This window comes from Chrysemys picta, chromosome 23, assembly GCF_011386835.1.
Source record: "Chrysemys picta bellii isolate R12L10 chromosome 23, ASM1138683v2, whole genome shotgun sequence".
Classification (NCBI taxonomy): Eukaryota; Metazoa; Chordata; order Testudines; family Emydidae; genus Chrysemys; species Chrysemys picta.
In genome coordinates, this window is record NC_088813.1 from 14,768,728 (window position 1) to 14,795,841 (window position 27,114).

The following is a 27,114-nucleotide window of genomic DNA, read 5'->3' on the forward strand; positions in this document are numbered from 1 at the left end:
ATAGGTTTGGTTCAGTTGAGGTCCTTGGCCCAGTTCGCCACAGGTAGAAGCCCCTGTTAGGGCAAGCGTTGACCGTGACCCTCCCTTACTGCAGCTGGAACAAGGGACCACCCAACCGGCTCACGAGGAGCCCTGCCTCCTGCAGATCAGACACCTCGCCTGGCACGCAGACCTGGTCCTGGGAGCAGCCATTTGCCATTCTCCTCCTTGGGGTTTTTTCCTTCTCGCCCCCCCCATGATGAGAAGGGCAAGACCCCCACACTGGGTATCAGCACTCCTCCACACGGCTGCTTTTCAGAGCTTGCCTCCCAAGCCCCAGGGAAGATCACAAGCCTTGCAACTCAAATGGTGACTGCTGGGTGTCCCTCCCTGCGTTGGGGCTGGACTGGTGTAAAAGCTCTTAGCTGCACGACTTCTTTTCAATGCGACGTGGTTGCGGCTCTGAGCACGGAGCACCTGCTACTGCACCAGCCTGAAATCAGAGGAGGGGGAAGTCGAGTTTCGCACATTTGCTGCCCCTGCTGCATTGTGATATATTTCCCCAAGGGGAAGTAGGTTATTTCCCTTGTGTTTTACAACTGCAATTAAAAGAATCAGCCGCTAACACCCTGGGGGGAGGGATAATATACATTAGAAAAAGGAAACAAAATATTTTGAAGAAAAGTCCCAAAATGGTCTTTTTTTTTTTAAATTAAAAAAAGGCTAATTTTTTGTTTTCCATTTTTTCCCAATTAAACTTGAAATTGAAACATTTTCATCCCCCCCCTTCCTCCCATCTTCTAGGGACAAAATGGGGGGTTGGGGGGATTTGAATAGATTGAAAATGTCAAAAAATGTGGATGGAAAAAAATTCATGAAATTTAGTTTTCAAAAGTTTTCCTATTTTTGAGCGGCTCTAGAAGGGGGGGGGGGAAGGAGTGAAATGGGGAACCTTCCCCCCCCTGGAACATTTTCATTGGTAACAATTTCTAAATAACGAGAAAATAATTTCTTTTTGAAACCTGCCAAATACAATTTGAAAGCTTCCCATGAAGTTTCTTGACCGTTTTCCCACCAGATGTAGCGAAGTTCCCAAGGATCGTGGTGGATTCTCCATGCCTGACGCTTTTTAAATCAAGATTGGACGTTTTTCTAACAGATCTGCTCTAGGAGATATTGTGGGGAAGTTCTCTAGCTTGGGTTATCCAGGGGGTCAGAGTAGATGATCCCTTCTGGCCTTGAAATCTATGAACGGGGTCATTTTTCTCCCTCTCCCCACCTCCAGGGAATCCCTATCCAGGGCAGAATTGACCCAGGCTGGGAGGGTGACAGTGATCCACTAGAATAACAAAGATTAATAAGAGCCTGAGTGCGCGTGCATCTCTAGGGCTTTGGCTGAGACATTAAGGGGTCGTTCCTTGATTGAAAGAAGGTGGAAAAGTAGTGTTGCTTGTCGGATGGATTTTCTTATGTCCCTCTGCAGACTCCCTGATAAGCAACGTGCAAAACAAACTAGCCACCTGTTTGCATTCTAGACACATTGGTGCAGCTCAATCGTTTCTTATGGAGAGTTAAGCGGAGGGACAGCTGTGAGATGTCCGTTAGACTCAGCTGTTCCTGCCCAAAGGCCCCTGGGCCTGGCTGGCATCCTGCCCCCAGTCACCACGCCGAGCGCTGTAAAAGGAGTCTTCCTCCCAAGACACCCCCAGAGGTTTCTGTTGCCCAAGAACAGCCTGGGCTTTTTTTGTAACATGCTAGGCGCCTCCGCACCACATTGCTGGGCGCTCGGATGCCTGCAGTAGTGAAATGAAACAGGCATCAAAGCATGTGTGAGTCGAACCAGTTGGAGGTCAGAGGTGGGCTGAGAGAGTTGTGGTGACACAGGTTCAAATCCTGGCAATCTCAATTCAAGCATTTCATCCCTCCCCAGCCAGATACACCAAGTCCTGGGCAATTTAGCACACGGGCACCTTTCACACAAGGGCTTAAATATATACTGACTCTTGGTGCTAAGTGAATGCTAAGATCCCATGGCACTTTTATAAAAACTAATGGTTTGTCCTAGCCCAGTTATTACCATTAACTTTCTGTTGTGTGTGTTGCCTGCTGTCCTCCACCCCAGAGACAGCTGCATTTCAGTGGTGCTGATCCTGCAAAAGCAGTGGTGCTGATCCTGGCAATCCCTGTCACCCCCTGACGGGTTCAGTGAGGCTCTGCCCAGACAGAGCTCACTGCAGGATTGGGGCTGTAGTTTTCAAAGCACTTGGGTGGGAAAGGCTCTACAGAAAGCATCAGACTCATTATTTCACCCATAATATCCCAACGCCCAAGCGCCTGGGGTGCACCACTCGAGTTTTCCACTCTAGGATGGCTCTCGTTTTTTTCTCCCAGTACAAGAGGGAGGCTATCGGGGTTACTTCAGGATACAAAATACCATCACTCAGACAAGTTCAGCCAACCAGCAATACCTCCGTTCACCTTCAGTACCCTCAGCTGTGGGGGCGAGGCTTACAGCTTGTGAAACTAGCCCGGTGGAAATATTATTCTGATTCATCATCATCATCCTCTACAAATGTTTTAAAAACTTAAACACTGACTGTAAACATTCAAGAGGGCCTTCTTTTATGAAGAAAAACCCCCCTGCTGTCCGACCTGCGTGGGTTCCTCGGGGAAGTGCATTTCCAAACAGCCAGCTGCCATAAATCAGCATCGATCTGCTGACAAACAGCAGCTGAGGATCTGGACCTTTCGAGCCAGAAGGTGGGGAAGACCGGGAACGATTGCCCAACGTTTTCTGGAACACAGGGTCAGAATTCCCGGGCAGGCCTTAAGGGGGGGATCAAACCACAACTGCAAATGCCAGGGGCAAGTTCTGTTCCCAGGTGCACGTCTGCCGCAGACACGAGCCACATTCAAATGAGAAATTAGGCACAATTTTTTTTAAATCGTGCGGGCGAGCAGCCATGGGAACAAACGACCAAGGGAAGAGGGGACTCGTCAGCTCTCGACATCTTGTCGGCATTTTTGGAAGCAGCTTTTGTCAAATACAAGTTACTGGACTCAGCACAGGGGTGAAATTTAACAGCCTATGTTATGCAGAGTCAGACTAGATGATCTAATGGCCCTTTTGGTAACTAACTCTCCCTCACCCCCCAACTTTCAACAGAGCTAGGTGGGTGTACAAGAGCCGCGCCTGCCCTTTTAACGCTATCTATATGCTTTAGACATACACAATCCAGCCATGCTACAAGTACTACAATGACACAATGGGCCTGACTGTTCACTGCCCTGAATGTCAGTTATTTTGCACCCCTATGAAGTGTGACCAGTCTGACTCAATAGTGTTTTCACAGCCCTTTGCACAGGTGCAAGGGAGCAGAACCAGGGCTTGTTTTTTTCCAAACACACCACACAATATGTTTTTATACAGATCAATCCCCTAATAACCTACTCAGCTTTGCTCGTGTGCTTTATAACTCCTCAGAAACAAGCAAGCGCATGTGGCCTTATCCCATGGGATTGTTAGAGTTTATTTCTTACACAGCAGTAAGTTATGCTCTTTGTATATCTCCAATTGCTTTGCAGGCTGTTGAAGCAATTCCCACACAGTGATCGTCCTTATCCCAGAGGGTGACCTTAGCACCAGACTTTTGCTTGGGGAGGGTCACATAACCTGTGCTGACGACTTGCAAACCTCAGAACAAGGGCAGTTGTCGTAACAAACTGCCCACTGAGAAGAGAACGCTGATTCCCAAGTGTCGGCGACAGTGGCACGTTCTCTCGCTGTGTGGTTTGTGCTTAGCTAATCACTCCTGAGGAGGAAGAAAAGCCTAAATTGATCCTACAGACTCCTTGTAAAGAAAGAACCCAGCTAATGGTCATCTTTCAGCCAAGTGTGAGCACGAACGCTGAGATCAGAGGTAAAAGCATACATCACAAACCCTTCTCCCCTCCCCCCCCCCCCCCAGTGATTAAATCAGAAATTATGGCCGACTCAGAAGTCTAAATGCTAAGTGCTTTCTTTTCCCTAGCAGGAGAGGCAGAAATAGCATTGGTCATCTTCTGCCAAACCCCGAGATCACATTCTTTTCTTCCTCCTCAACAGGAGGGACGGAGTGGTGCCATCTTGAAACCGATCAGTGTGTTCAGCTAATCAAATTACCCAATGCCTTGGCAATGTGCAATGCCAGGTGCAAAAAGGCAGCTACATCTCTTCACTGTGGCCACAGCCATTAGCGTGCAAGGCAGACATTCTTCTATGATCCAGCCCGGCCATCATTTTAGGTCTTGCTGTAACATTTAAAGTCATCCTCTCTTAGTTCCCAAGGCCAGAAGAGACCACTAGATCATCTAGTCCAGTGGCTAGTATATCGAACAGTATAGACACTTCATTGTATGAAATTTAATTTGTACTGACTTTGCTAGTGCTTTTCATGTAGCCTGTTGTAAAATTAGACAAATATCTAGATGAGTTGAGTATCCTCTGGAAGACTTCTGCGTACCCCCAGGGGAATGCGTTTCCCTGGTTGAGAACGACTAATCTAGTCTGATCTCCTGTACAGCCCAGACCAGAGAATTTCATGCAGATATTCCTGTACTGAGCTTATTGTCTTGCTTCGCAGAGCTACCAAACCCAGTGTTGGATGAAATCCAGGCAGGCTGTGTCCTAACGACCTCCTGAAGCAGCTAATTCCACACGTGGACTGACTAGAGGGGTGTTTCCTGTGATGGGCTCTAAACATACCACCCTTCCATTTACGGGAGCGGTCCCACGTTTTCTCGTGAGGATGAGGGAAGGCAGCTGTTTTCAAGTCTCCTCTAACTCTCCTTTCCAGCTAGATAACCTCACCTTTTGCCACCTCTGGCTTTACCCAAACCCCACCTTGTCGCTGCTTTAAAGTTGCCCTTGTTTGGGTTATTTTCGAGGTGTAGTTTTGCAGGTGGGATGATGTTTTTCAGGCACAAGTTCCCAGCAGGACTTAACGTTGTGCAATTTCTAAAGCACCTTTTTCTTCCACTGGAGTTCATACCGGCTCCTGTGCAATGGGGTAACATTTTCACTGAGCTGTCCGGGCAGAGTCCTACATCTTTCCCCAGAGGATGCTGCAGTTCACAGTGCAGAGATTATTTTTGGTAGTATACGTTTCCTTAGGTTTCTCCCGGTTCAATTTCATTTGCCATTGTGCTTTCTTAATCCTCCCTGCCCCCCAGCCAATGTCATTTGCCTGGAATCTCAAACTTCCTAGGCTTGTACTGCCCAAGAGAGTCGTATGTTGCAGCTAAACCTCAGAACCGGCTCTCCACTGCTCAAGTCACTAAAGGTGAGATCTCAGTAGCACTCAGCATTGACCTAGCTCAGATCATTGACTCCAACGGGAGCAGAGTTAGGACAAGGCTGAGTGCTTCTGAAAACCCCAACTCAATGTATCACCAATGGGGGACCTCAGCATTCATGGTCCTCCACTTCAAGGAGCTTGTTTCCTATAATTTAACCCTCTTTAATCCAGGCTCAGACTGTGCTATTTACCCCAATCATTCTTGTCCTTTATTGGTTTTAAGAGGCCGTCTCAAAAGCCTTTTTGAAAAAAATCCAGTAAACTAGACCCCTTGAGTCAGCTCTTCACTTTTACAAGGCGCTGGGACACTTCAGCGAGGCACCATTTCCTCTTATAGACGTTGTTTGACCTGAAGTGCTGGGCTACAGTATCCTTAATTACATGCTAATTCTCCAGCTGGGCTTCTTGGCATAAACTAAATGCTGCTCCTTTGTTTTGCCAACTGAACTGCTTATGAAGCAATTAACTTCTTTTTGCCGTCATCCCAAACACTTCACTTTCACGCTTAGCTGGGCTTATAAAGGCCAGGATTGGAACAGCCACGTTGCTTGGGTCAGTTGCTCATGGTCACCAAGTTAACCAGGATGCTACCAATTTCCAGCAGCTTTCTTGGTGCAAAGATTATTGCCTGAAGAACACACCTGGCCCGTGAGGGAGTGAGAATGGAGGAGGAACCCTCTGATGTGTCGTATGTTGAGTACGGGCAGAACTGCCATCCACATACTTGCTGAATGAAGTTCATCTATGGAATTATATAGAGCACAGTACATCCACACACACACGTACCAGGTTAACTTCCAATACTTCCACATCTCCTTAAGCAGGACACAGACCCATGCAAAATGTGCACAGTTGTGTGGTGCCCTCTAGTGGCCATCTTTGGACATGAAGCATTTGTTCAGCTCAAAACAGTGTATGTGTGGAATTATTTGCTCCCACCTATTTTCAGGTGATTCTTCTAACAAAGGCAAATTTTTAAGACAGCTAAAGTTGATCCTGGATTCTTCAATCAAGAACACGGATCCAAGTCATGCTTCAGCTGAGAAAGCTGTGACAGGTTACAATAAAAAGCACCAATTTTAAGGAAGGCTTCAGCCCCGAAATGTTTAATTATCTACACATTTAAACTTAATCAGAGGAAAGTCCTGGTTTGTAAGGCCCAGAATGTTTGGACATGCACCAAACCTCCTCTGACTCTCTAGGTCAGATCAGATCGGTCTTCAGGCCTATTAATTTGTAGAAGTCAAGCATTGAAACAACTGGAATTTTCTTTCTTTGGAGGCGGTTATCTCTGAAATTCCCATACGTTCAGGGCTATGCCTGAAGGCAGATGTCTACTCTTAAAGTTCTACATGCTAACTCTGCTCGCTGCACAGCTGAGTTTGAGATTGTGAGGAAGAAACAGATGGTCTCACTGATGTTATTGAATTATAATTGGCCACAGTCCATTACAATCCAAGTGTTCCATCACCTAAACTGTTCAGATTACCTGCTGAGCACAGTTTTAGCCACAGTTCTCTTATTTTAAAAACTGGGTGAATCTGATGCTTTTAAAAATAAGAAATTTAACAATTAGCTACAGCCAGACAGTGCAAGGGAGAGATTCCTTCACACAGCTCTGCTCAGGCACCTCACACCAACCTGAGGCCTCTTCTGAGCAGAGTCTGCCAGCTGTACCATGCTGTTAGCTGTGCCAACATCTAACAAGGGACCTGGTTAGGATAATCAAAATTGCGTCCATCTTTTGGACAAGATATAAACAGAAGTCCTGACCGCATTTGAGCATAAGGTTGTATTTAATAAAAATGGAGCTTCTAGCCGAATTCAAACACCGACAATTACATCTGTCTCCCTAAGTCCCACCCGCCCCGTAGCTTCTACTGGACAAAGGGCATTCTTAACCTCTTGTACTGAACTGTCATGCAGTGTTGCTATGCACAGTTAAATAGCTGTGTTCTACCCAACTGCATTTCAGTGGTGGATGATATGATCACGGTGTATAGTTTGTACTCTAATTTATGGAGTGTGTGGCCATCTTTTGATGTGAAAGGCATGATACAGAAGAAGAGTCATTATCAGTTATGTCTCGCATTTGAACCACACCTCCAGGAAGCAAGATCCCATCTAGCCCTCCCCACCCACTGAATCCCTTTTCCTGCAGTTTCATTTCTCATGGCATTTTGTAACATTTTTACAGGACCAGCCCTTAAGAACTTTAGTAGGAGGCTATCACCTGGTTGGGTTTGTGCTGGTTACTTTTGGTACTCATACATATGCTCAGACACTGAGTAAAAGAAATGTAGATTATCTAAAAAGAAATTTATTGCATTTCATGCAGCTTATAATACATGCATTGACTGAGACTAGCGCAATGGTTAACAACTCCCCCCCCGCCCTCACCCCCCAGATTTCCTTTAGTGTTTCTGGAATAGACTGGGACAAGTTAGAGCCTCTACTGTCCTTAGAAAATATGTTCATTGTAACACAAGGAATGTTTTATTCCTCCAGAAGCTGCAAATATCCAATGCCTAGGCTTACCAAAAACAGGGTGGGGGGGCGCGGGGAGGAAAATCTCCCAATACACTCAAGTGCACACACGCGCGCGCGCACACACACACACACACACACACACACACTCACACATACCCCTACTGAACTACCAAGTTGAGAAACCTTAGTCTAGCTCTATTCAGAGTAGAATACAAACAGAAACCTGGGAATAAAGCTGTTATGGGAAACAAGATGCAGGGCCTTTTTACAAATCTGACCAAAGAAAAATGTTCTACATCATTTAATAAGCTGCTATCGATTTCATTTTGTTTAATTATTTTCAGTTTTATAGAGATGAACAAGCAGCTAAGTATGTTGACATATTGATTTCTGAAAAAAATAAAAATATTGCATCTTTGTCAGTTTCTGTTGGATATTTGCTCATACCCACCAGAGGCGGTGTCTAGTGCACCAGAGATCAGAGCCTACTATAGGCTTCATATCAAGTACAGATACACAGAGGGAGACGTCTTCATCAGAGCCGGTCGGAATGGCAGAAGTCAAGCTGGTGTGTGTCAATTTCCATGCTGACAGAATACTCACTACGGTGGGCTAATTCAGTCCCCTGCCACCTGAGGCGCTTGTCCATCAGAAGTCTGATTGGTGGACTGAATAAACATGGGCTGGGTGATGTCCTGACCTGCAGGCATGGTCACCTGCTGAATCTGATAGAGTTGCTGAAAGAGGTTGAAAGGGGATGGGAAAAAAAGGTAATCGAGTGTCAGCAAGACGTTCAACTATTAATAGCATGCAGCCTGTGTAGCCCTCAGATTTGACCAATGGTATAAATCAACACACAACAAGTAAAATATGCTCAAAAAGTTGGAGCATGAATTACTCTAGGCCTTAAATACCAAAATGTGACCGTATAATGAAGTAATTTTATGAACTTCTGATGCCCAGTTGGAACCTGACAGACTTTGTTTTATATGTATAATGTTATGAGAGCTTGATCCCGGAACAGATTAGGACTGAAAAAGCTCCTACTGATGATTTAACCTTTTATAGGTACCAGAGTCGGTTTGTCAGGTTACTTCTAATCCCCTTCATTTGGCACTCTGTATTCAATTATTGCTCAACCACTTAGACTTGAAATCCTATTACATATTCCAAGCAGACAGAACTAACTTTTGTTCTCACACTGGATACTATTTTCACAACTTGTCTGAACAGAGAGAGACCGTGTCCTCCAACCCAGTTCCCCAGCTTATGTCTCTGTTTGATTTATTGAGCCTTTCCTGCAACCTGGTTTGTATAAATAGGCAATTCAAGATATAGTTACTCCCAGTTTGCTCAATACCAATTTAGTCGTGATTTCTATGTTCTGTTAGTCTACACTCTGAAGTTTGATCAAGCTGCATTTCAGATTAGCCCTATCTTCAACAAATTGTATTACAGAGTTTATTTATGGCAAATCAATCCCTCACTGGATCCAGTCTGATGTGTCCATTCAAAGAACTTAAAGAAATTATTCCATCTACTTCATGTGCAGCATTACGACAAATGAATACAAAGAGTGTGCTAAACTATCATTAAACACTTCCTTCACACAGACAAATTGAGAATACACCGCCCTCAAGTTGTTCTACTTCAAAAAGCTTTCCAGAGACACACTGAGAGGTTACACACCAAGTGTCTATCCTTGTTTATTGGCTTAAACATTTCCTAGGATGCTATCTTAATAAGACACAACATCTTATTTCTAGTAGCACCTGGGATGAGACTGATAGGGCAAAAGTTAAATAGCTGATCTGCCATATTCTCAAAGAGTAGGGTTAATTTGGAGTAAATATAGCAAGATAATAAAAGGACTTCACATGAACTACAAGTTTGTCACAGTTCTCATGAATCCTGGTTGCTAGGTCCATTTTGGGAGTGGTAGTGACTTTCTAATCTCACTATCCCACTTCTTGTTAGACACCTAGTCCTAAAGACCAAGAGCTTTCTTAGCTCTGACTTCATGGACACTGGCTCCTTACTGATCGGTCAATCGTCCTGAGTTCTGAGATAGGTACCTGTCCATCTGTGAACTGGCTGAACTGCTGCTGTCCTTGCTGGACTTCTGTTTGTGTAATCTACAATACAGAAATGACATGGGTGATCAGTGAGGTAACATACCTGCTGGGTCAACAAGAAATTAACAATATTTTACCCTCCCACAGCACCTTTCACTGGTGAATCAGCATGCACTTTACAGGTTTTTTTTGTTTGAAATTAAGCTTCATAACATCCCTGTGTGGTAAAGCAAGACAGATTAAGGTCCTTGCCTGGAGTCATATCAGTGAGTCGGTGGCAGAGCTGGGAACAGAACCCACGAGTCCCATCTCTCGGTACTTACCTCTGCGCTAAATTAGTCTCCAGTACAAGCTCACAGAAATGTCAATTTTAAACAAAACATATATGAAACCACACACAAAGTAGCATGGCAATGAATGCTAGTTGAGAACAAAGGACACTGTTGGATTCAATAATTTAAAAGCAATGCAAAGCAACCTCCCATTACTTTCATAAGCAGTACATGGACACTCAGATTACAGACAGGAAGATGAGCAGTTCTTTCAGTTTTTGAGGGTGGATAAAATTAGGTTTAGTGACAGTTGTCTGACAAGAATATGAAGCATCTTAGCAGTTGTGTTGATCTGAGCTGTGCTGCTCTCATTGAAAACCTTATTGCCCCATCTCTGGAGCAGTTCTAGCTCTGAGGAGAGTTACTGCCCTGTCCTCCTAGTCAAAAGGAATTGAAGGAAGAGAAGAGCATAACAGATGAAGCGTGAGAAGCATTAAGCTCTATCCCACAACCAGTGCAGGCTGATAACCAAGTCAATGGCTGAATTGTAAAAGCTCCTCATTTAAAAAGTGGTGAACGTTTTCAGGAGTTCCAAGAGGTATCTTACATAACAAAAACAGAGATTTCTGGTATGACACTGGAGACTTCTGTCCAATGCACCAGGTCAACTATCCATTTAACATGGACATGCCTGAACGTATTGGAGGCAACAGAATGAAAAACACATCTACTGACCCCTAATCTGGCTAGACAGTTGAGAACTCTGTCACGTACTCATGTTAAGTTGGTCGACTTCAAGTTGATTCCCTTTGTGAGTTTTTGATATTTAAAGAGATTTCTTTGAGCGTATCTCCAAACTAAGGCTATGTCTACACTAGAGACCTTACACTGAACTCTCTGTCAACATACTTAAAACCACCCCCAATGAGGGGCAGTGGCTATGTTGGCGGGAGAGTGTCTCACACTGTCCACACTGGCTCTTTCTGTCAGTGTAACTCATGTCGCTCAAGGGGTTTTTTCCACACCCGAGCGACATACGTTATTCCGACAAAAGTGCTCGTGTAGACAAAGTCTAAATCTTTTACGATTGAAACTTGAATCCTAACTCTGACACTGCTACAAAGAAGCACACACGTGTGTGTCAGGTAGGTTCTGCCCTTAAAGACGAAAGGGAGAGATGAGAAATTGAGGGGAGCTGTTTGGTGCCCTTTTGCTCCTTCAGCTCACACTCCTAGTGGAGATATATTCGACATATTTCTCTTCTTCTACACAGCATTAAAACGGATTGGTTTATGTGGCACCCAGAAGTGCATGGTATTTTGCAATGCAGGTAAAGGCAATATGTCTTGCTTCAGAGAGTTTTTAAGAAAACAACACAGGGATAGGTAGAAGAAAGGAAGGATGTGGGATCGGAAAATGGGATCATTAGGAAGCTAATTGTAGCTAGAGGGTAATGAAGCAGGGCAGCTATCTTAATTTTTCAGATTACTAACATGATTCGTTTTATTTCTTTTGACTACAGGTGACTGGGCGAGGGTGAGAAGATAAAACATCATGTCTTATGACAGCCATATGCAGTCCTAGCAAGAGGCACTTGATCATTTGTAGTGCACTGGGAAAAAATCCAGGTGCTTACATTTTGAAAAATTTAAGAGCCATTCCTGAATGATCTGCCACTTCTCCCATATCTGCTTAGGAGCGCACACTCACCCACCCTCAGGGATGAAGAGTCTTTCTGCTAAGAGCCTGAAGCACTGATGTCAATAGACCTTCAATGCAAGAGACGTGCTTCTAACATTAAGATTGCTCCAAAGGACACAAAGAGATCACACTCGTGTCTTTCACTCTCTGCTTTGTACCTTGTCTTTTACCCTATGCCCACACAGCTTGCCAGCCCTCTCCTTTCATGAATCCTCCTTATACTAGTGATCTTTCCACAAGGCCTGAACTGTTTGTATCTTGTGGCATTAAATGGGCAGCGCCTGGGCCTCACCATAGGCCTTGTACAAGTGCTGTGAACATTTACATCACTACCCACATTTACATGAACGAGATGGTTACTCCAGACTTCCACTGTGCTGTTTTGTTTTATTTTTATTTATTTTTTATGAATGCAGTAAGGCATAAAAATCAGGAATGCTGGAAATTGGAATCTCAACACATGGGAAGAATAGTTTAATAGTTAATGACAAGTTTTTGGTATTACAGTACATACCTGCTGTGCGTTGGCTGCAAGCGTCTGGATCTGTCCCTGGACTACCTGGGTGCCTGATACCGGCTGAGCTAAGCGGATATACTGCAGCTGGCCAGCATTCAGTTGAACCTAGAAACAAGGTAGGGAAAGAAAAATAAAACAGTGGACTGTGTAGTATGAAACACATAAACTTGCCTTCTTGTTTCCCCAACAGAAACCAAAGTAACACATGATACTTGGAGGACTGAACAGATGCAGTGTTGAAATTAATAGTTACATGGATTCTGTCAAAGAAAATACAAAGAACACTTTACCACTGCAAATTCTTAACTAAAACTTGAAAGAGCCACCTTAGCATCTCTCTTTCTACAAAGGGAAAGTAATTAGAAAGTAGCACGCTGAAGGTTTTGATCAAGTGTTAGAGAGCCCTTATATTTCCTTTGCAAATACAAAGAGTGATCAGGTTAGTTCTTCTGTCATACAAGTCATTCGTACACATAAGAAAACTACTTTACCAGTGAGCAAGCTGCAAATAATGACATTCCTATTATGTTCTTCCCATCATTTTCCTTTAGATGTTTGGTAACTTTTCACCTTCTTAAAAATGAGGGAACAGCAGCACTGGCTAGAACCAGGAATACTGCAAAGGCTTCCAACACAATTCTGCCAGTGTACTTCAGTCCTGACATGACAAAGGCTGTAATATTATCATGCCAATGTTTTGTGCTTTATATTAAAATACAAAACCTTCAGTTTAATATAACACAAGGTGAAAAGTTTAAATGTTGGCAAGTCAGAAAAAAAGTTACCATAGTAACATTAGTTCTGCTCTCTTACACATTCTGCATTTTTAACTATATTAACAAACATTGGAAAAGCAACACAAACGAAGCAAAACATGGAACACGGCTGAATTAATGTTACTACCAGAACTGCAACTTTTTCCATTAACCTACTTTTGAACATTTAATTCAGAATCTTAAGGTTAAATCGTTATATGCAGCTTGCATTTTAATTTACTTTTAAACAAGGGAGTGAGGGGGGGGGGGAAATCAAGAGCCATTACAAGTAAAGAGCATAAAAACTCCTTTGCTTCGCCAGTGACGCTGGGAAGCTCTTGGAACAGAAATTATTGGGCTTGCAGTTTTCACAAGCTCTGCTGACTTCACCAGTTGTGTCCAGAAGCCCCGATCTTGCTCTTGAAACAACAGCCTCTGCCGCAGTTCTAAACTCCATACGAACATAAACATTTCAATACACAATCTGTTTCATTAAAATTTGCCTGCAGAGAAGGTTCTTTCTATTGAAGGCTTCCCACTTCGATTTTTAACCGCAATATTAATTTAATGGGTGAAATAGATTTGAAATACTTATGAAAAAAAACCCACTTATTTTTGGTTCTGCAGAGAACAAAAAGGGTCTAGAGCTCATGGACATCTAGCTAATGTGAAAATTTCAAATAGTAAAATTCAGCTATTTTTGAGATATGAGCAAAACATTAACATTTACTTAAAACGTACATCTCCCACCTTTTCTCAAAGTTTAAGAAAAAAAAAAAAATGAGCTGAGATCAACGATGGAAAATTATAGCCAGAACAACATTTTCAGAAGTTATAAGCAGGTGCAAACCAATGGGGTTATAAGGAACATTCTGATATCAAGCTTTTAATTACAGTGGGCCCGACCAGTTTTATGACACCTTACATCAGAAATGTAAGTTTTTGTGCATATGCAGTGAGAGACCAGAAGAGACTTTCAGTGGAGCCCTGAACATGAGGAGCCATTAAAGGGAGATACTGATGATGCCACCAACAGGATAGGAGAGGGCTCCAGAAAAGCAGCATAGCGAAAGTGGAAGAGGATAGAATAACAGTGCTGACGGCAACATAGACTAATGTCCTATTAAAAACCATCTGAAGAGAGTGCATTTGTTGCTGCACTTTGTATTCCTACACTGTGGCCTGATAGATTATCTATCTGAAATATAGAATGGGTCTCTCTGTACAGTAACCGGTGCTTCAAGTCAGTGTGGATCCCCTAGAAGGTGTTCAGGAGCCTCACGTGCACAAGGCAGAGTTTTTTGGAATAGCAATGTTTGTCAGGGCCATGATGCACCCTATCTTTCCTTATGCTCCTCTGTGAGGGTAGAACCGTGACAATCCCTCAGGTTCCTCACAGGTCAACGTGCACATTTCTGTGGACTCAAATGCAAGGATGGATGGCAGGGCATGGGGTCCACAACCACACTTACTGTAGAGTAACCACTCTCCCTCCTTTGAGTATGTGTCAATGTGGATCCCACTGTAGGGGATTAGCAAACAGTATCCTCCCTGGAAGGCAGCAGTGGGATTTTGGCAGTGCTAGTCAAACAGCAACTGCAGTACTGCTCTTCCAAAATCAGCATCTGACCTGGCTGCCATGTCAAGGGCATAACATTTAACAAAAGTCAGTGAGTTGCTCTACCTTGCAGACCTGAGTCTGGAACATTCCTGAAGCAAACAGAAGATGCTGCCTGGGCCCTGGGGGACTGTGTCTTGATGTTTGGCGGAAGAGGCTTGCCAGCCATCTGATAGCTAGTGGAACTGCTCTGTGTGATCCTCTTGGAGATTCTTTGAGACGAGATGGCTTGGCCTTTAGATGGGCCAGAAATGCCCACAAAGTGGCAGGGATGCAGCCAGAAAGGTTTGGTTCCATTAAGGTAATAGAGCAAAGCTCTGGACACATCCAAAATATGTAACTTCTTTTCTCCCGGTGTCAAGTGCAGCTTCAGGAAGAAGACTGGCAAAGTGATCAACTGGTTCAGGAGGAAGTCTCAGACCACCTCAGGAATGAACTTGGGGTACGGTCTCAACAGTATCATGACCTATGGAAAGAGGTTAGGCAATCTGGCCATGAGAGCGTGGAACTCGCTGACTCTCTGATGAGCTGATGGCCACCAGAAAGACCGTCCCGATGGTCAGGTGGTGTACTGAGCACTCTGACAGTGGCTCAGAGAGGGAGGTTCCATCAGTTTTAGGAGGACAATGTTGAAATCCCATGTGGAAGTCAGGTCCTTAACTGGAGAGGAGAGAGAATGGAACCCCCTTTCTGTATGCTCATTGGGTCTAGCCACCACATGAGCTCTTACAGTTCTTGAGGGAGGACTGTGACTCTTCTGTTCTTGTGATGCCTGGATAGGGAGTATGCAGGCCTCAGCTGTAGCTTAGGACCAAAAGTGAAGCCTGGCAAGCAGTATCTTGTATGTGCATACCCATATGTAGCCACAAGTACACCCCACTGTCACTGGGTTTGATTTTAGGTTGTTTTCCAGCAACTGAAAAAATCGGAATTTGTCCTCTGGCAGGTAGGCGCTGGACAATCAGGAGTTGATCACGGCTCTTATGGATTCTATCATTCATGATGATGTAAGGGATGACTTCTTATAGCTCACAAGGAGTCCCAGTTGACGGTACAGGGAAAAGGCTGTTACAGTCTCCTGTGGGGTTCTGCCTCTGATCAACCAATTGTACAAATAGAGATAGATGTGGATTCCATGCTGCCTCAAAATGCACTACCACTACTTGCTAAGCATTACTCTCATTGCCATGGAGAAGGGCTGAACTCTCTATTGGTAAAGGCTGAGATCTCTGGGAGTATCAGGCACTTGATGGATAGCTATATGGAAGTATGCATTGTGATGGGGAAGCCTAATAATAATTAAAATAAATATTTTCTTCTTCTGTAGAGCCTTTCCTCCAGCAATCTCAAAGTGTTTCATAAAAATGCTTTATAAAATAAGGAAATATTATTATACCTATTTCACAGATGGCAAACAGACACAGAGATACTAAGTGACTTGTTTAAGGTTGCAAAATCAGACTCAAACAGAATTGAAATGACACGTTTTGCTGAAGTATAGGTAGTAAAAGACCTAAGGTTTAGGCAAGAAGTGTTATATTAACAGTTTCCTAAGCATACCTAATTATTTTTTCTCCCAAGTCAAAATTCAGGCAGTGGTAGGTCGGTAAGTAAGCAAGTAAATAAATAAATAAATGTATGTGTGTATGTATGTGAAAGAGCTGATGTAACAGAGTTTGATACAAGACCATGAGAGTGTTACACATTCCCCCTGGTGGAGTCTTACCGGAATTTGCTGGATTTCTCCTGTGTTGGTGATTATCTGCTGCATGACTTGCATGGTCTGCCCAGTTCCACTCTGAGCCTGCTGCGTTTGTCCTTGTGGCTGTGCTTGGACGATCTGTACCTGTTGACCCTCACCAACCTGCATCGTCACTGGGGTGGTCTGAATTCCAACACAAAAAGGAGCACTGATTGACTTGTCTGAAAGGAAGTGGAATCTCAGAGATTTACAGCCAGTAACCAGAGGCTCTTTACAGACCTGCTTTCAGCTTGTTGATATTTCAAACTCGACCTACTTCAGCATTGTGACAACCTGGAAAAAGCATATTCTCCTGATTCTAAGTCTACTGCCACCAAGAAATAGAGAGAGTTAATTTTAGTTTTCAACAAAATCTGTATTGTTCAGTTTTAAACAAGATGAACTTCTGCAAATAAGGTTATGTGCATTTTTGCCAGCAGAGATCTATCTATCTTACATACTTAACTGGCCCTACTACCATAGCATCTGAGCACCTCAATGCTTTATCCTCAGCCCCCATGAGGAAGAGAAATAATATTCTCCCCATTTTACAGATGGGGAACTGAAGCACAGAGAGGCTAAGTGACTTGCTCAAGGTCATGCAGGAAGTCTGCAACAGAACAGGGATTTGAAAAGAGGTCTCATGAGATCTAGGTTAATGCCCTAGCCACTGGACAATCCTTCCTCTACGAAAGGGGCCCTTCCAAAGAAGTGAACAAAAAAGAGCCACGATGGCACCTATATACCACCAGAAACACAGCAATATTAAATGTTTGCAAACGCAAGAACAAAACTGTCTGGAAAAGTAAGGTTCCTGAGGCAGGCCCCATGCTAGCTCTTAAAATGCCCGTACTATGCCGTATATACTATACTGATGGGACTTTTAAAATAACATTTTCCAGCCTCAATGGGAGAGAAACAAGGATAAGAAAAAAGCTCGTACAAACTGTAAGATTTATGTAGTTAACAGCATCCATATAAGCACAAAAATGCATTACAGCTTCACTTCTGTCATGCAGCTGCCATCGCTCACTTCAGAATAACGGTCCAATTTAGTCCCATGAATCAACAAGTCGTACATTTGCTTTTGAAAATACAGGGACATCACTTCCCTAGTAGGTAGGCCTATGCAATTCAGTATTTCAGCACAAAGTACTTTAGTTGCAATCCATGTAGTTCCTTGTTCCTCTGAGCATTTTACAGAGAGCAGGGGAGATGTCAAGGTGCTACACAATATGGAGTTATGACATCAGAAGAGGTTACTAACATCCTAGTGTGTAGCATCAATGCTGTTTTCCCCAAAGTCTTTCAGACACATCAAAAATTTAATTTCCTCAAACATTTTGGATAAGGGAGAGGAGGATGCTACAAGATTTATTGGGAGCTTTGGTTGAGCGGCGACTGGATAGACAAGGTAAACACAATCCTCCACCCTAAATTATACAACACCCAAGACTGTTCAGCTAATCAAATAAACTAAGTGGCTTATTTTAAGACCTCAGAGGCATAGCCTCATACAAATAAAGCCCATGTATAAAGATCTAATGTCAAGTGCTTATAAGTCCACACAGCAGGTACACCAGGCAATGTACAGTCATTAGCCGTTAGGATAAAATCCTGCACTGACAAGTGGATGATTAAATGACCAAATAAGTCCCTCTCCATCTCCATACACTATGGAAAAAAATGCCACTATTTCAAATGAAATGGAAACCTTCTGTCAATAGTCCTCTTGGTCTCTTTCAAAACAGTTACATAATGACACTGAAATTAATTTAAACTGTTATATAGGTTGTAAAACCAATTTACTTAGTGCAGAAAAAACCTTTCTAGCAAATCACCAGAAAGACATTAAGTTTTTCCCTCCTTCAGAGTGTTCATGGTAAGGTCAATACAGCAATTGCCCACTTGTTAAGTTTTCAAACAAGCATTTATGTGCTTTCTCCTGTTCTGCCCAATACTTGGGAGGAGCACCCTGTGCAAAGCTACCTCATTATCCTCCTTCAAAACTCTCCTGTTCTGTGAGGCCTACAAAAAACTTGGCAACAATCACACTGCTGGTGTGCTGAGACCACAGCCTGTCATGCTGACCATATTGTCTTGCTTTTTATTTGCATCCCCATCTATATCCACCTTGTCTTATACTTTACTTGTAGGCTCTTTGGAGCAGGGACCACCTTTCTGTTCTGTGTTTGTACAGCACCTAGCACAGCGGGGTCCTGGTCTTTGACTAGGGCTCCTAAGTGCTAAGGTAACACTAGTTACTACGGGTAACCTCCAGATGTGGCTTTTCATCCCCAGGGTCCAGCGAGGCCTTGGCTGGCTCTGTAAGCCCTCGGGCTGGGCCTGTTCACTGACCTGTCCTTGCTGAGGCTGGGCAATGATGATCTGTCCTGGCTGGATGGTGGTAGTGGATGTGGTGGTCTGTTGGCCTTGTTGTTGCCCCTGGACCTGTACTGCGGCAGGCTGTTGAGCAAGCGTGAAATAGTACTGGACAGGCTCAGCGGGAGTCACAGCCTGGCGCACCTCTTCCTAGAATACAGGAGGGGGAAAAAAAAGACTATGCATCTTGGCTGAAATCCACTTCCCTAAACAATGCTCAGTACAATGGATTCTTTAATGCTAGGTTCTAAACCGTTTAAGCCAAAGGAAAGTAAATTCAAACTGCCCTGTAAGGACAAATCAGATTGAAAATAATGGGTTTCCACAGACTTTTACTGAGCTACACAAATCAAAGCATTTCAAATTTCTAAGGTACAACGTGATCACCCATTTCATTATGAAAAGCAAATGAGCAAACAATTATCATAATTAAAACCCTTGCAATTACAGTGCTTGGCAGTAAATTCCAGCAAGGCCTGTTATCTTAGCACAGTGCTAACTGGAAGTGCCCCACGAAGAGACATACAAAAGCATCGCATGCCACTGAAGCCTGCTCCTTACCCTACGTGCTGAACACAAACCTCAATCTACCTCTTGCTGTGACACCACTGGGAGTTTTAAAAAGACAATCTGATTTTATAACCAAACCATTCCAGAATTAAGCTATGTCCACACTGCATTTTCATCTGTAAAATTTTTGTCAGTCAGGGGCGTGAAAAAAACCACCCCTCTGACCGACAAAAGTTTTACCGACGAAAAGCGCCAGTGTGGACACTCTCATTGGGGGTGTTGAGAGCTCTCTCTTGCCGACAAAGAGTGGCGACTATGCGAACCTTACAGGGGCACGGCGTAGCAGCACAGCTGTGCCCCTGTAAGCTGCGCAGTGTAGACATAGCCTTAGAACGGTAGGACAAGTGATGTGGTTTTGCACGGTCTGCTTCTGCTGACAATTGAGATATCTCAGCTTTTGTCAAAGAACTGAAGATCCTGCTCTGGCCTTTTTGTTTCAAGTAAAGGAAATGCTGTACCTTTTCCCAGTTCTAGTTTATCTAAACATGGCCTTGGGAATATAGAAACAATGGATTTCAGGAACAGAAGTAGGAATACTGGATATTATACAAGCCAGAAATGAGCTAACCCTTTAAAAAAAAAACCCCACACATTTTAGCTCTTCGGAAATAAAGATTGCTCCTACACTTAGAATTAAATGTGGTTCCCCAGATGTTCAGTCCATGGCAGAAGGAGTAAACAACCCTCTCCCAGCTACCTTGAGTCCACAGCTGAGAGTGTAGGATGTTTACACATGCTACAGCATGGCAGATTCCACATTACTAAAGCCTGTTGGACTCCCTGATATTAAATAAGGGCTGCCCACAGATCAGTATCAATTACACCTACTTGAGATGCCAATTAAAACAAAACAAAAACACCCAAGTGAAACAAGATCAAAGTGTATGTAGTCTGAACGGCTGAGGGCTTAATAATGGCATACAGAGTCTTTCATCTCTAAATTGCCTGGTCACAGTGATAATGACTGAAAGTTGTTACTATTGGATGGATTCTTAGAGACCTATGTAAAATGAGCCCAGTTCCTAATAAACATCACAGGGCTACAACTCACACTAAGTGGCACCTTTTTTTGGTCAGTTTCAAGCAGGAGGAAAGGTTGAACAGACCACGGAAAATAAACTGTCTTCTTCCATCACTGAAGTAGATTTCCTTCAGGTCAAAGCTGAGATACAGATTGGCAAAGAATGACATGGAGGAAGCATGCAATATTACTGACTCTAGTACCCTTACTGTGGATAGAGACAGAATCAGAGAGACAAGGGTGTGTGTGTGAGGTAGTATCTTTTATTGGACCAACTTCTGCTGGTGAGAGACATGAGATAAAGACAGAATTGTCAATCCTGCACTAAATAATATATATATATATATATATATTTGATTGAACTCTATAAAATGCAAGTGTACTGTATTATCAAGCCCTTTCCTTAAATACACACACTCTTTTCCCAACCAAAACTAAAACATTACACAGCCTGTTGTAGCTAGGAAGGAAAGATCTGCTGAGTTTGAATCTTGGTGTGAACAGTAATGTCAGCGTCACCCAATGGTAATGCAGACAAAACACCCCACTGATTTAGTTTTACAGTTCCTCTTTCATGAGTGGATTCACTGGAGTATTTTAACTTGGCTTCCTCAAGCTCTTTGTGAGCAGTGTGAGGATCTGTGGAAGCAGAGAAAACTGTCATGCATTGCATCCCCTTCCTGTCAGTTCTTTCTCTGCTTCCACAGATCTTTGCTCTAAAGTTAGAACATATTCCATTTTGTTGTTGAAATCAAGTCTGTCCTGATCCAGTCATGAAAAATCCATGCACGGGGGAGGACAGCTGTAGCAGTTTCTTTACAGCAAGCTACTTAGATCTCCTATTCCAAGGACTGCAACACTCAAATTCCTAACTGAGCTCTTGAACAACATTTAAATCAACTTTGCACCTCAATAAAGCCTGCATTCTAGGTTAATGTTTTATAGTGCTCCAGGCAGAAACTGATTTAAATCTGAACTTGTTTAAACCAGGTTATGTCTTGCTTAAACCAGGCTGTCTCTTTAGCTATGTCCACACTTAAGGCAGCATTGTAGAGTACAGGCACTACGCACATGGCTACATGCTGCAGCGAAAGGCTCTAGTGGGGTGGCATAGTGGAGACAGGCTCTGGCAATGGGGAGCTGCTGAAGCCTTTCCCCACTGCCAGAGCCCGTCACTGTGTCAGGGAAAGTCTCCAGCATCAGGACGCTACACTGCTAACAATATACACCCTGGGCATATATACCCTGGGGATTCAGGTGTGTAGGGCACTCTACTCGCCTAAACCTTGCCTCGCTGTCTACACTGCTAAATCTATCCAAGCCAGCTGGGCATGCAGTGTTTGTACTCTACACACTACCACAAATGTAGTCATACTTTTTCTTTTAAATCCGTAACTTCAGGTACCACAGCAACACAACAGTGACAGTTTCTCCCCCAACTCTCTGATGTCATGAACAATAACTTGTCAGATAGTCTTAGCTGTGGCAGAGATAAACTACCAGTTTTAGCCTTAGCAATAAATAAATCAATGCAAGCCCTTCAGCCTACAGGCAGCTACTCTTCAAAGTTGTTGAACTTGATGTGTTTTTTTCTCCACTGAAAATTCCTTCCCTACTTTGTCAATGATATCATCCACCAAAGCTCTCCCGCCCCTGAACATGTATTGCTAGTCATCCAGCAGTGTTCACAGAGGCAGGGAATATACAGGTGTTAGGCTTTGAGAAATTGCCACCTATTTCAAAACAAATATTGATGTAGTTTCAGTTATTTATGCTGTGCAACCCGGATGGGAAAGCTGATCGCAAAGAAGAATTACCATGGATTATACAGTAACGATGTTATTGGCATTTGGTGAGATAATGTACTATTGAAGTGACTTCATATTTTGGACTTAGGCAGATTACAAATATGACGTCTACAGAGGCTTCTTTTTCACGGTGAAGTGAAAGGTCAAATGAGTGAACAATGCTGTGTACATATTTTGGGTGTTTTCACTATGCTATCTGGATAGGGCCATAAAGGCACCACTGTGTAGAATCACAGAGTAGGGGAATTGAACATGAACTCTTAGGAATCTTGATTGGCTTTTGTTATCTCAGGCTGTTACTCACTGCTTTTAGTTTCAACATGTTTATGCTGAACCAATTTTCCTGATTTTGCCAAGTTTCCTGAGAAGCAGGCCCCCCATCCTCCAAACTGGCATGCACAGATTTTTCTTTGCTAGATGGCTCTTGTTGAGGGTGCATCTTTGAAAACCTGTTCTTTACATACCACAGTAGCAAACAAATTTGCTTCAGAGGAATCATTACTTTGCTATATTGTATAAGGATGAGCAGGCAGCTCTGTGGGAAGGGACTGAAGGAACCTGTGCAACGTTCTCCTATGGGACATTCACCATGTGAACAAATATATACAGAACATGGTCCCATCAAATATGTACAGAAATCATGGGAGGTTGCTGAATTTTTTCCTATAGCAGATAATCTTCTAGGTCTTTCCTGAGTGAATACTTTCTAATAAGTGATGTTCTGCTACCACTCTCAAATACTAGTATATATAATGGGATGAAGTTGGCAGCAGACCTTTTTCTGTTCTGTTCACAAGAAAACCATGCTTTTCCAAGAAATGACAGGGAACGTGGTTGGGCCCAGCTGACAGGAGGTCATCAAGAAAAGGGTAAATATGCAAGCCCAAAGGTTAAGGCTCTGTGTTGAATGTGCTGCTCTTTGTATCCAAAGTGAAGGAATTTTCTGTATAGTACTCGCATTGGCATGTGAAGGTAAGCCTCCTTGGAATCAATGGATGACGGAAAATCTCCTAGTGATACATCTGCTGGGATCTACGTCAAAGAAAGCAGGCTGTTTTATAGCACTTCGGGGAAGTGTGAGAATAAGTTGGAGCAGAGAATTATAAGGGTTATCATGGACTTGCCACAAAGCTTTAGGCAATCTCAAACCTTCAGAAGTTGCAGTTCCAGATAAGTAAATCATTTGCTCCAGCACCTACAAAACATTGGACCTAATTATCCAGAAAGAAAGGAGTGACAAACTCCACACAATTTAAAAGAAAGTCAAGCAATGATTCCAGGAGCTACTGAACAAGGTACTGAATGAAGCATCATCTGTAAATCTAAGAATTACTTAGAAAGCTTTATGGCACTGGGTGTTAATCTAGCTGTTTAGTCTACCAGGCAGTTTGTAGAGAAGGGAGGTTCAGTAGTCTGACCGCTGGACCTAGATGAACAGCTACATATAGCTAAAGCTTGGTACAACTGTGGAGGAAAATAAGCCTTTTAGACAAAAGGTGATAAACTGGTCTAGCAGAACGTTGGATTTCTGAAGCAGCAAAAGAGAAACCAGTGCTTCTTAAATACAAACCTGTTACGTTTCAAAGCAGGCCTGGTGCTCAGGATGACTGTGGCAGCCTGCCGCTGTAAACATCCGACTGAAAGCTCCCTTCTAGCACCTTACAGCTTCCAGTCAAGGATGTTTACAGTAGCAACAACTGCCCAGAAAAATGCAGAATGTGGTACTTCTACGAGAAGCAACATGTTTCCTTCTTCTCCAACAGCCTGGAAGTGTTAGCTCAACAGGTTTCTAGATGTTTAAGCATTCTTAATGTTAGCAACTTTTGTTATTTGTAACCTCTATTAGCAGCCTTGTCAACCAGCAATTACGTAGATCAGTCTCATACCCGTTTTCACTTTTAAATCAGTTACCAGTAGGTGCACAAGTTTTGTTTTCATCCCATTACCTGCTCAAGCGACAACTGGACACTTGAAAGTGACAAAATGAGGAAATGCAAAAATGAAAAAAAAAGCTTCAATCTTTTTAATAACACCCCGCTCTTATATGGGGGTTTCATCAGTAAATCTCAAAGATTAAAAAAAAAAAAAAAAAATTACCAGGAAATATCATTACCCCATTTTACAGTTGGGAAACTGAGGTAAATGGCTTGTTAAGATCATCTAGCAGGCTAGCAGCAGAGCAAGTGCTTTACCCACTAGGTTGTGCTGCCTCCCCATGGACATTTCTTTGTAATAATTTCTATACAGGCAGTCATTTGGCCCCTCTAAAGTAAAGCCAATTACAAACTTTTAAGGAGAAACGTTTACAAAAAGACAACACGTTTGTGGACTTCAGTGGTTGAAGGAATGTGGATCTTGAGCTCAGATTTCAATCAACGGGAGGAAGTATCTGGTGTAACCACACACAGACACAACTGTGCCTACTGAGAGGATAACCAACGTTCCATTTTATACAATCCCCACTGGAGTGTTCAGTACACGTTAGATTTCAGATTTCTAAAATGTACCAAATTACATCTCTGAGGCACTGGCAACAGCAACGTTCACATTGAGAATACAGAAAAAACGAAATGTCTAAGAGATTGAAAGAAATATTGAACACAAACATACAATAAACTGTACTTGCCTTATGTTTGAACCTCACTCTATATTACTATTTAATATCAGAAGTATGTAAATAGTGGAAAAATCAAACTTATATGTAAAGAATAGTAGTAGCTGTCTTCCCAACTCACCTGACGTTTTGGAGGTTTAAGTTCATCCCTTGGAACAATATCGATGAGAAAGTCAAATTGATCAAACTTTGTAATTGCCATGGCAATATCATTCCTCTGTAACAATTCAAAAACAATGGAAATAATCTGTCAGTTTTAAAACTGTTTGGTTGCTGAGTAAAATAAAAGTTGGGAATGCCCATCATATGGGACTGAATTCTCATCCTTGAAGCCCCAAATGGTCCCATTCACATAACTAGTTCTATTAATTCAGAAACAGCAGAGGGCAGGCAAGCAGAATGAGAGAATCATGCAAACCGTGAACCACCACAAGCAATAAGATGATCTGTAATGGCAAAATTATCTCCTCACATCTCAGAGAGGAGCTCTCCCATCGACCTAGGTAATCCTCCCCCCGAAAGGCAGTAGCTAGGTCAATTGAAGAATTTTTCCGGGGCTTAGGTCTGCTTCACTACATCACTTCATGGCGTGGATTTTTCACAACCCAAGTGACAGGTTTTCTTAGAGTACACCAGACCTCACTGGGTTAAGTTTTTAGGGGAAGAACCATTGATAAACATTTTTGAACATTTTAAAATCAAGAGTAAATCAAGACCGGATGTTTTTCTAAAAGATCCACCAAAATAATTCCTAGAGTGTAAGCTCTATGGTTTATAACAGTGGTTCTCAAACTTTAGCAACCCGAGGACCCCCATTTTGATTTAAATTTTTCCGCAGACCCCCCAAGCCTACTGACGTTTATTTACATTTGAAGAAAAAAAATTCCATCTCCCACTCCACCCCTTCCCCAAGTCCCCACCCCACCTCTTCCTGCTCCATCACCCAAGCGCATCCTGTCTCCGCTCCTCGCCCTCCCTCCCAGCGCCTCCTGCATGCCGCAGAACAGTGTGCAGGAGGCACTGGGAGGGAGGGGGAGGAGTTGATCAGCAGGGCCGGCGGCCCCGGACATGACTCGCAGACCCCCTGGAGTATCCTCGCAGACCCCAGTTTGAGAAACGCTGGTCTATGTTATATAGGAGGTCAGTTGAGATGATCACAATGATTCCCTTCTGGCCTTACAATCTATGATACCATAAATAATTGTGTCTTGCAACAGTTGGTTCTAAAGCACATAAGGGGGAAAGGAGTTCAGTAGAGCTGGCTTATTTTAAAGAATCCTTATTGAAGTTGCAGGAACAAACCATCCTGATGTGTAGAAAGAATAATAAATATGGCAGGCAACCAGCTTGGCTTAACAATTAAATCCTTGCTGATCTTAAACACAAAAAAAACAGCTTACAAGAACTGGAAGACTGGACAAATGACCAGGGAGGAGTATAAAAATACTGGCATGCAGGAGTGAAATCAGGAAGGCCAAATCACACTTGGAGTTACTCTTAACATCCCTTGTTAGCTGCAACAAGAAGGGTTTCTACAGGTATGTTAGCAACAAGAAGGTGGTCAGGGAAAGTGTGGGCCCCTTACTGAATGGGGGAGGCAACCTAGTGACAGAGGATGTGGAAAAAGCTAATGTACTCAATGCTTTTTTTTGCCTCTGTCTTCACAAACAAGGTCAGGTCCCAGACTACTGCACTGGGCAGCACAGTATGGGGAGGAGGTGACCAGCCCTCTGTGGAGAAAGAAGTGGTTCAGGACTATTTAGAAAAGCTGGACGAGCACAAGTCCATGGGGCTGGATGCACTGCATCCGAGGGTGCTAAAGGAGTTGGCGGATGTGATTGCAGAGCCATTGGCCATTATCTTTGAAAACTCACAGCGATCGGGGGAGGTCCCGAATGACTGGAAAAAGACTAATGTAGTGCTCATCTTTAAAAAAACTAAAGGAGGAGGATCCGGGGAACTACAGGCCAGTCAGCCTCACCTCAGTCCCTGAAAAAATCATGGAGCAGGTCCTCAAGGAATCAATTCTGAAGCACTTAGAGGAGAGGAAAGTGATCAGGAACAGTCAGCATGGATTCACCAAGGGCAAGTCATGCCTGACTAACCTAATTGCCTTTTTTGATGAGATAACTGGCTCCGTGGATGAGGGAAAAGCAGTGGACATGTTATTCCTTGACTTTAGCAAAGCTTTTGATACGGTCTCCCACAGTATTCTTGCCAGCAAGTTAAAGAAGT

At 43.2% G+C, this 27,114-nt stretch overlaps 1 protein-coding gene across 5 annotated transcripts in view; it reads right to left on the reverse strand.

The window, feature by feature from the left end:
- Nucleotides 1-7,615: 7,615 nt before the first annotated feature.
- The window catches only part of NFYC (nuclear transcription factor Y subunit gamma), a 60,608-nt gene continuing 41,109 nt past the window's right edge, over nucleotides 7,616-27,114 (reverse strand). For all 5 annotated transcript variants that reach the window (XM_065576897.1, XM_005298412.5, XM_065576899.1 and 2 more), the window contains 6 exons: nucleotides 25,001-25,096; nucleotides 18,843-19,016; nucleotides 16,470-16,628; nucleotides 12,368-12,475; nucleotides 9,881-9,940; nucleotides 7,616-8,542 (listed from right to left, as the gene is read on the reverse strand). In XM_065576897.1, coding sequence (XP_065432969.1) covers nucleotides 8,423-8,542; nucleotides 9,881-9,940; nucleotides 12,368-12,475; nucleotides 16,470-16,628; nucleotides 18,843-19,016; nucleotides 25,001-25,096 — 717 coding nt within the window. In that variant the 3' untranslated portion in view covers nucleotides 7,616-8,422. The remainder of the gene's footprint in view (nucleotides 8,543-9,880; nucleotides 9,941-12,367; nucleotides 12,476-16,469; nucleotides 16,629-18,842; nucleotides 19,017-25,000; nucleotides 25,097-27,114) is intronic.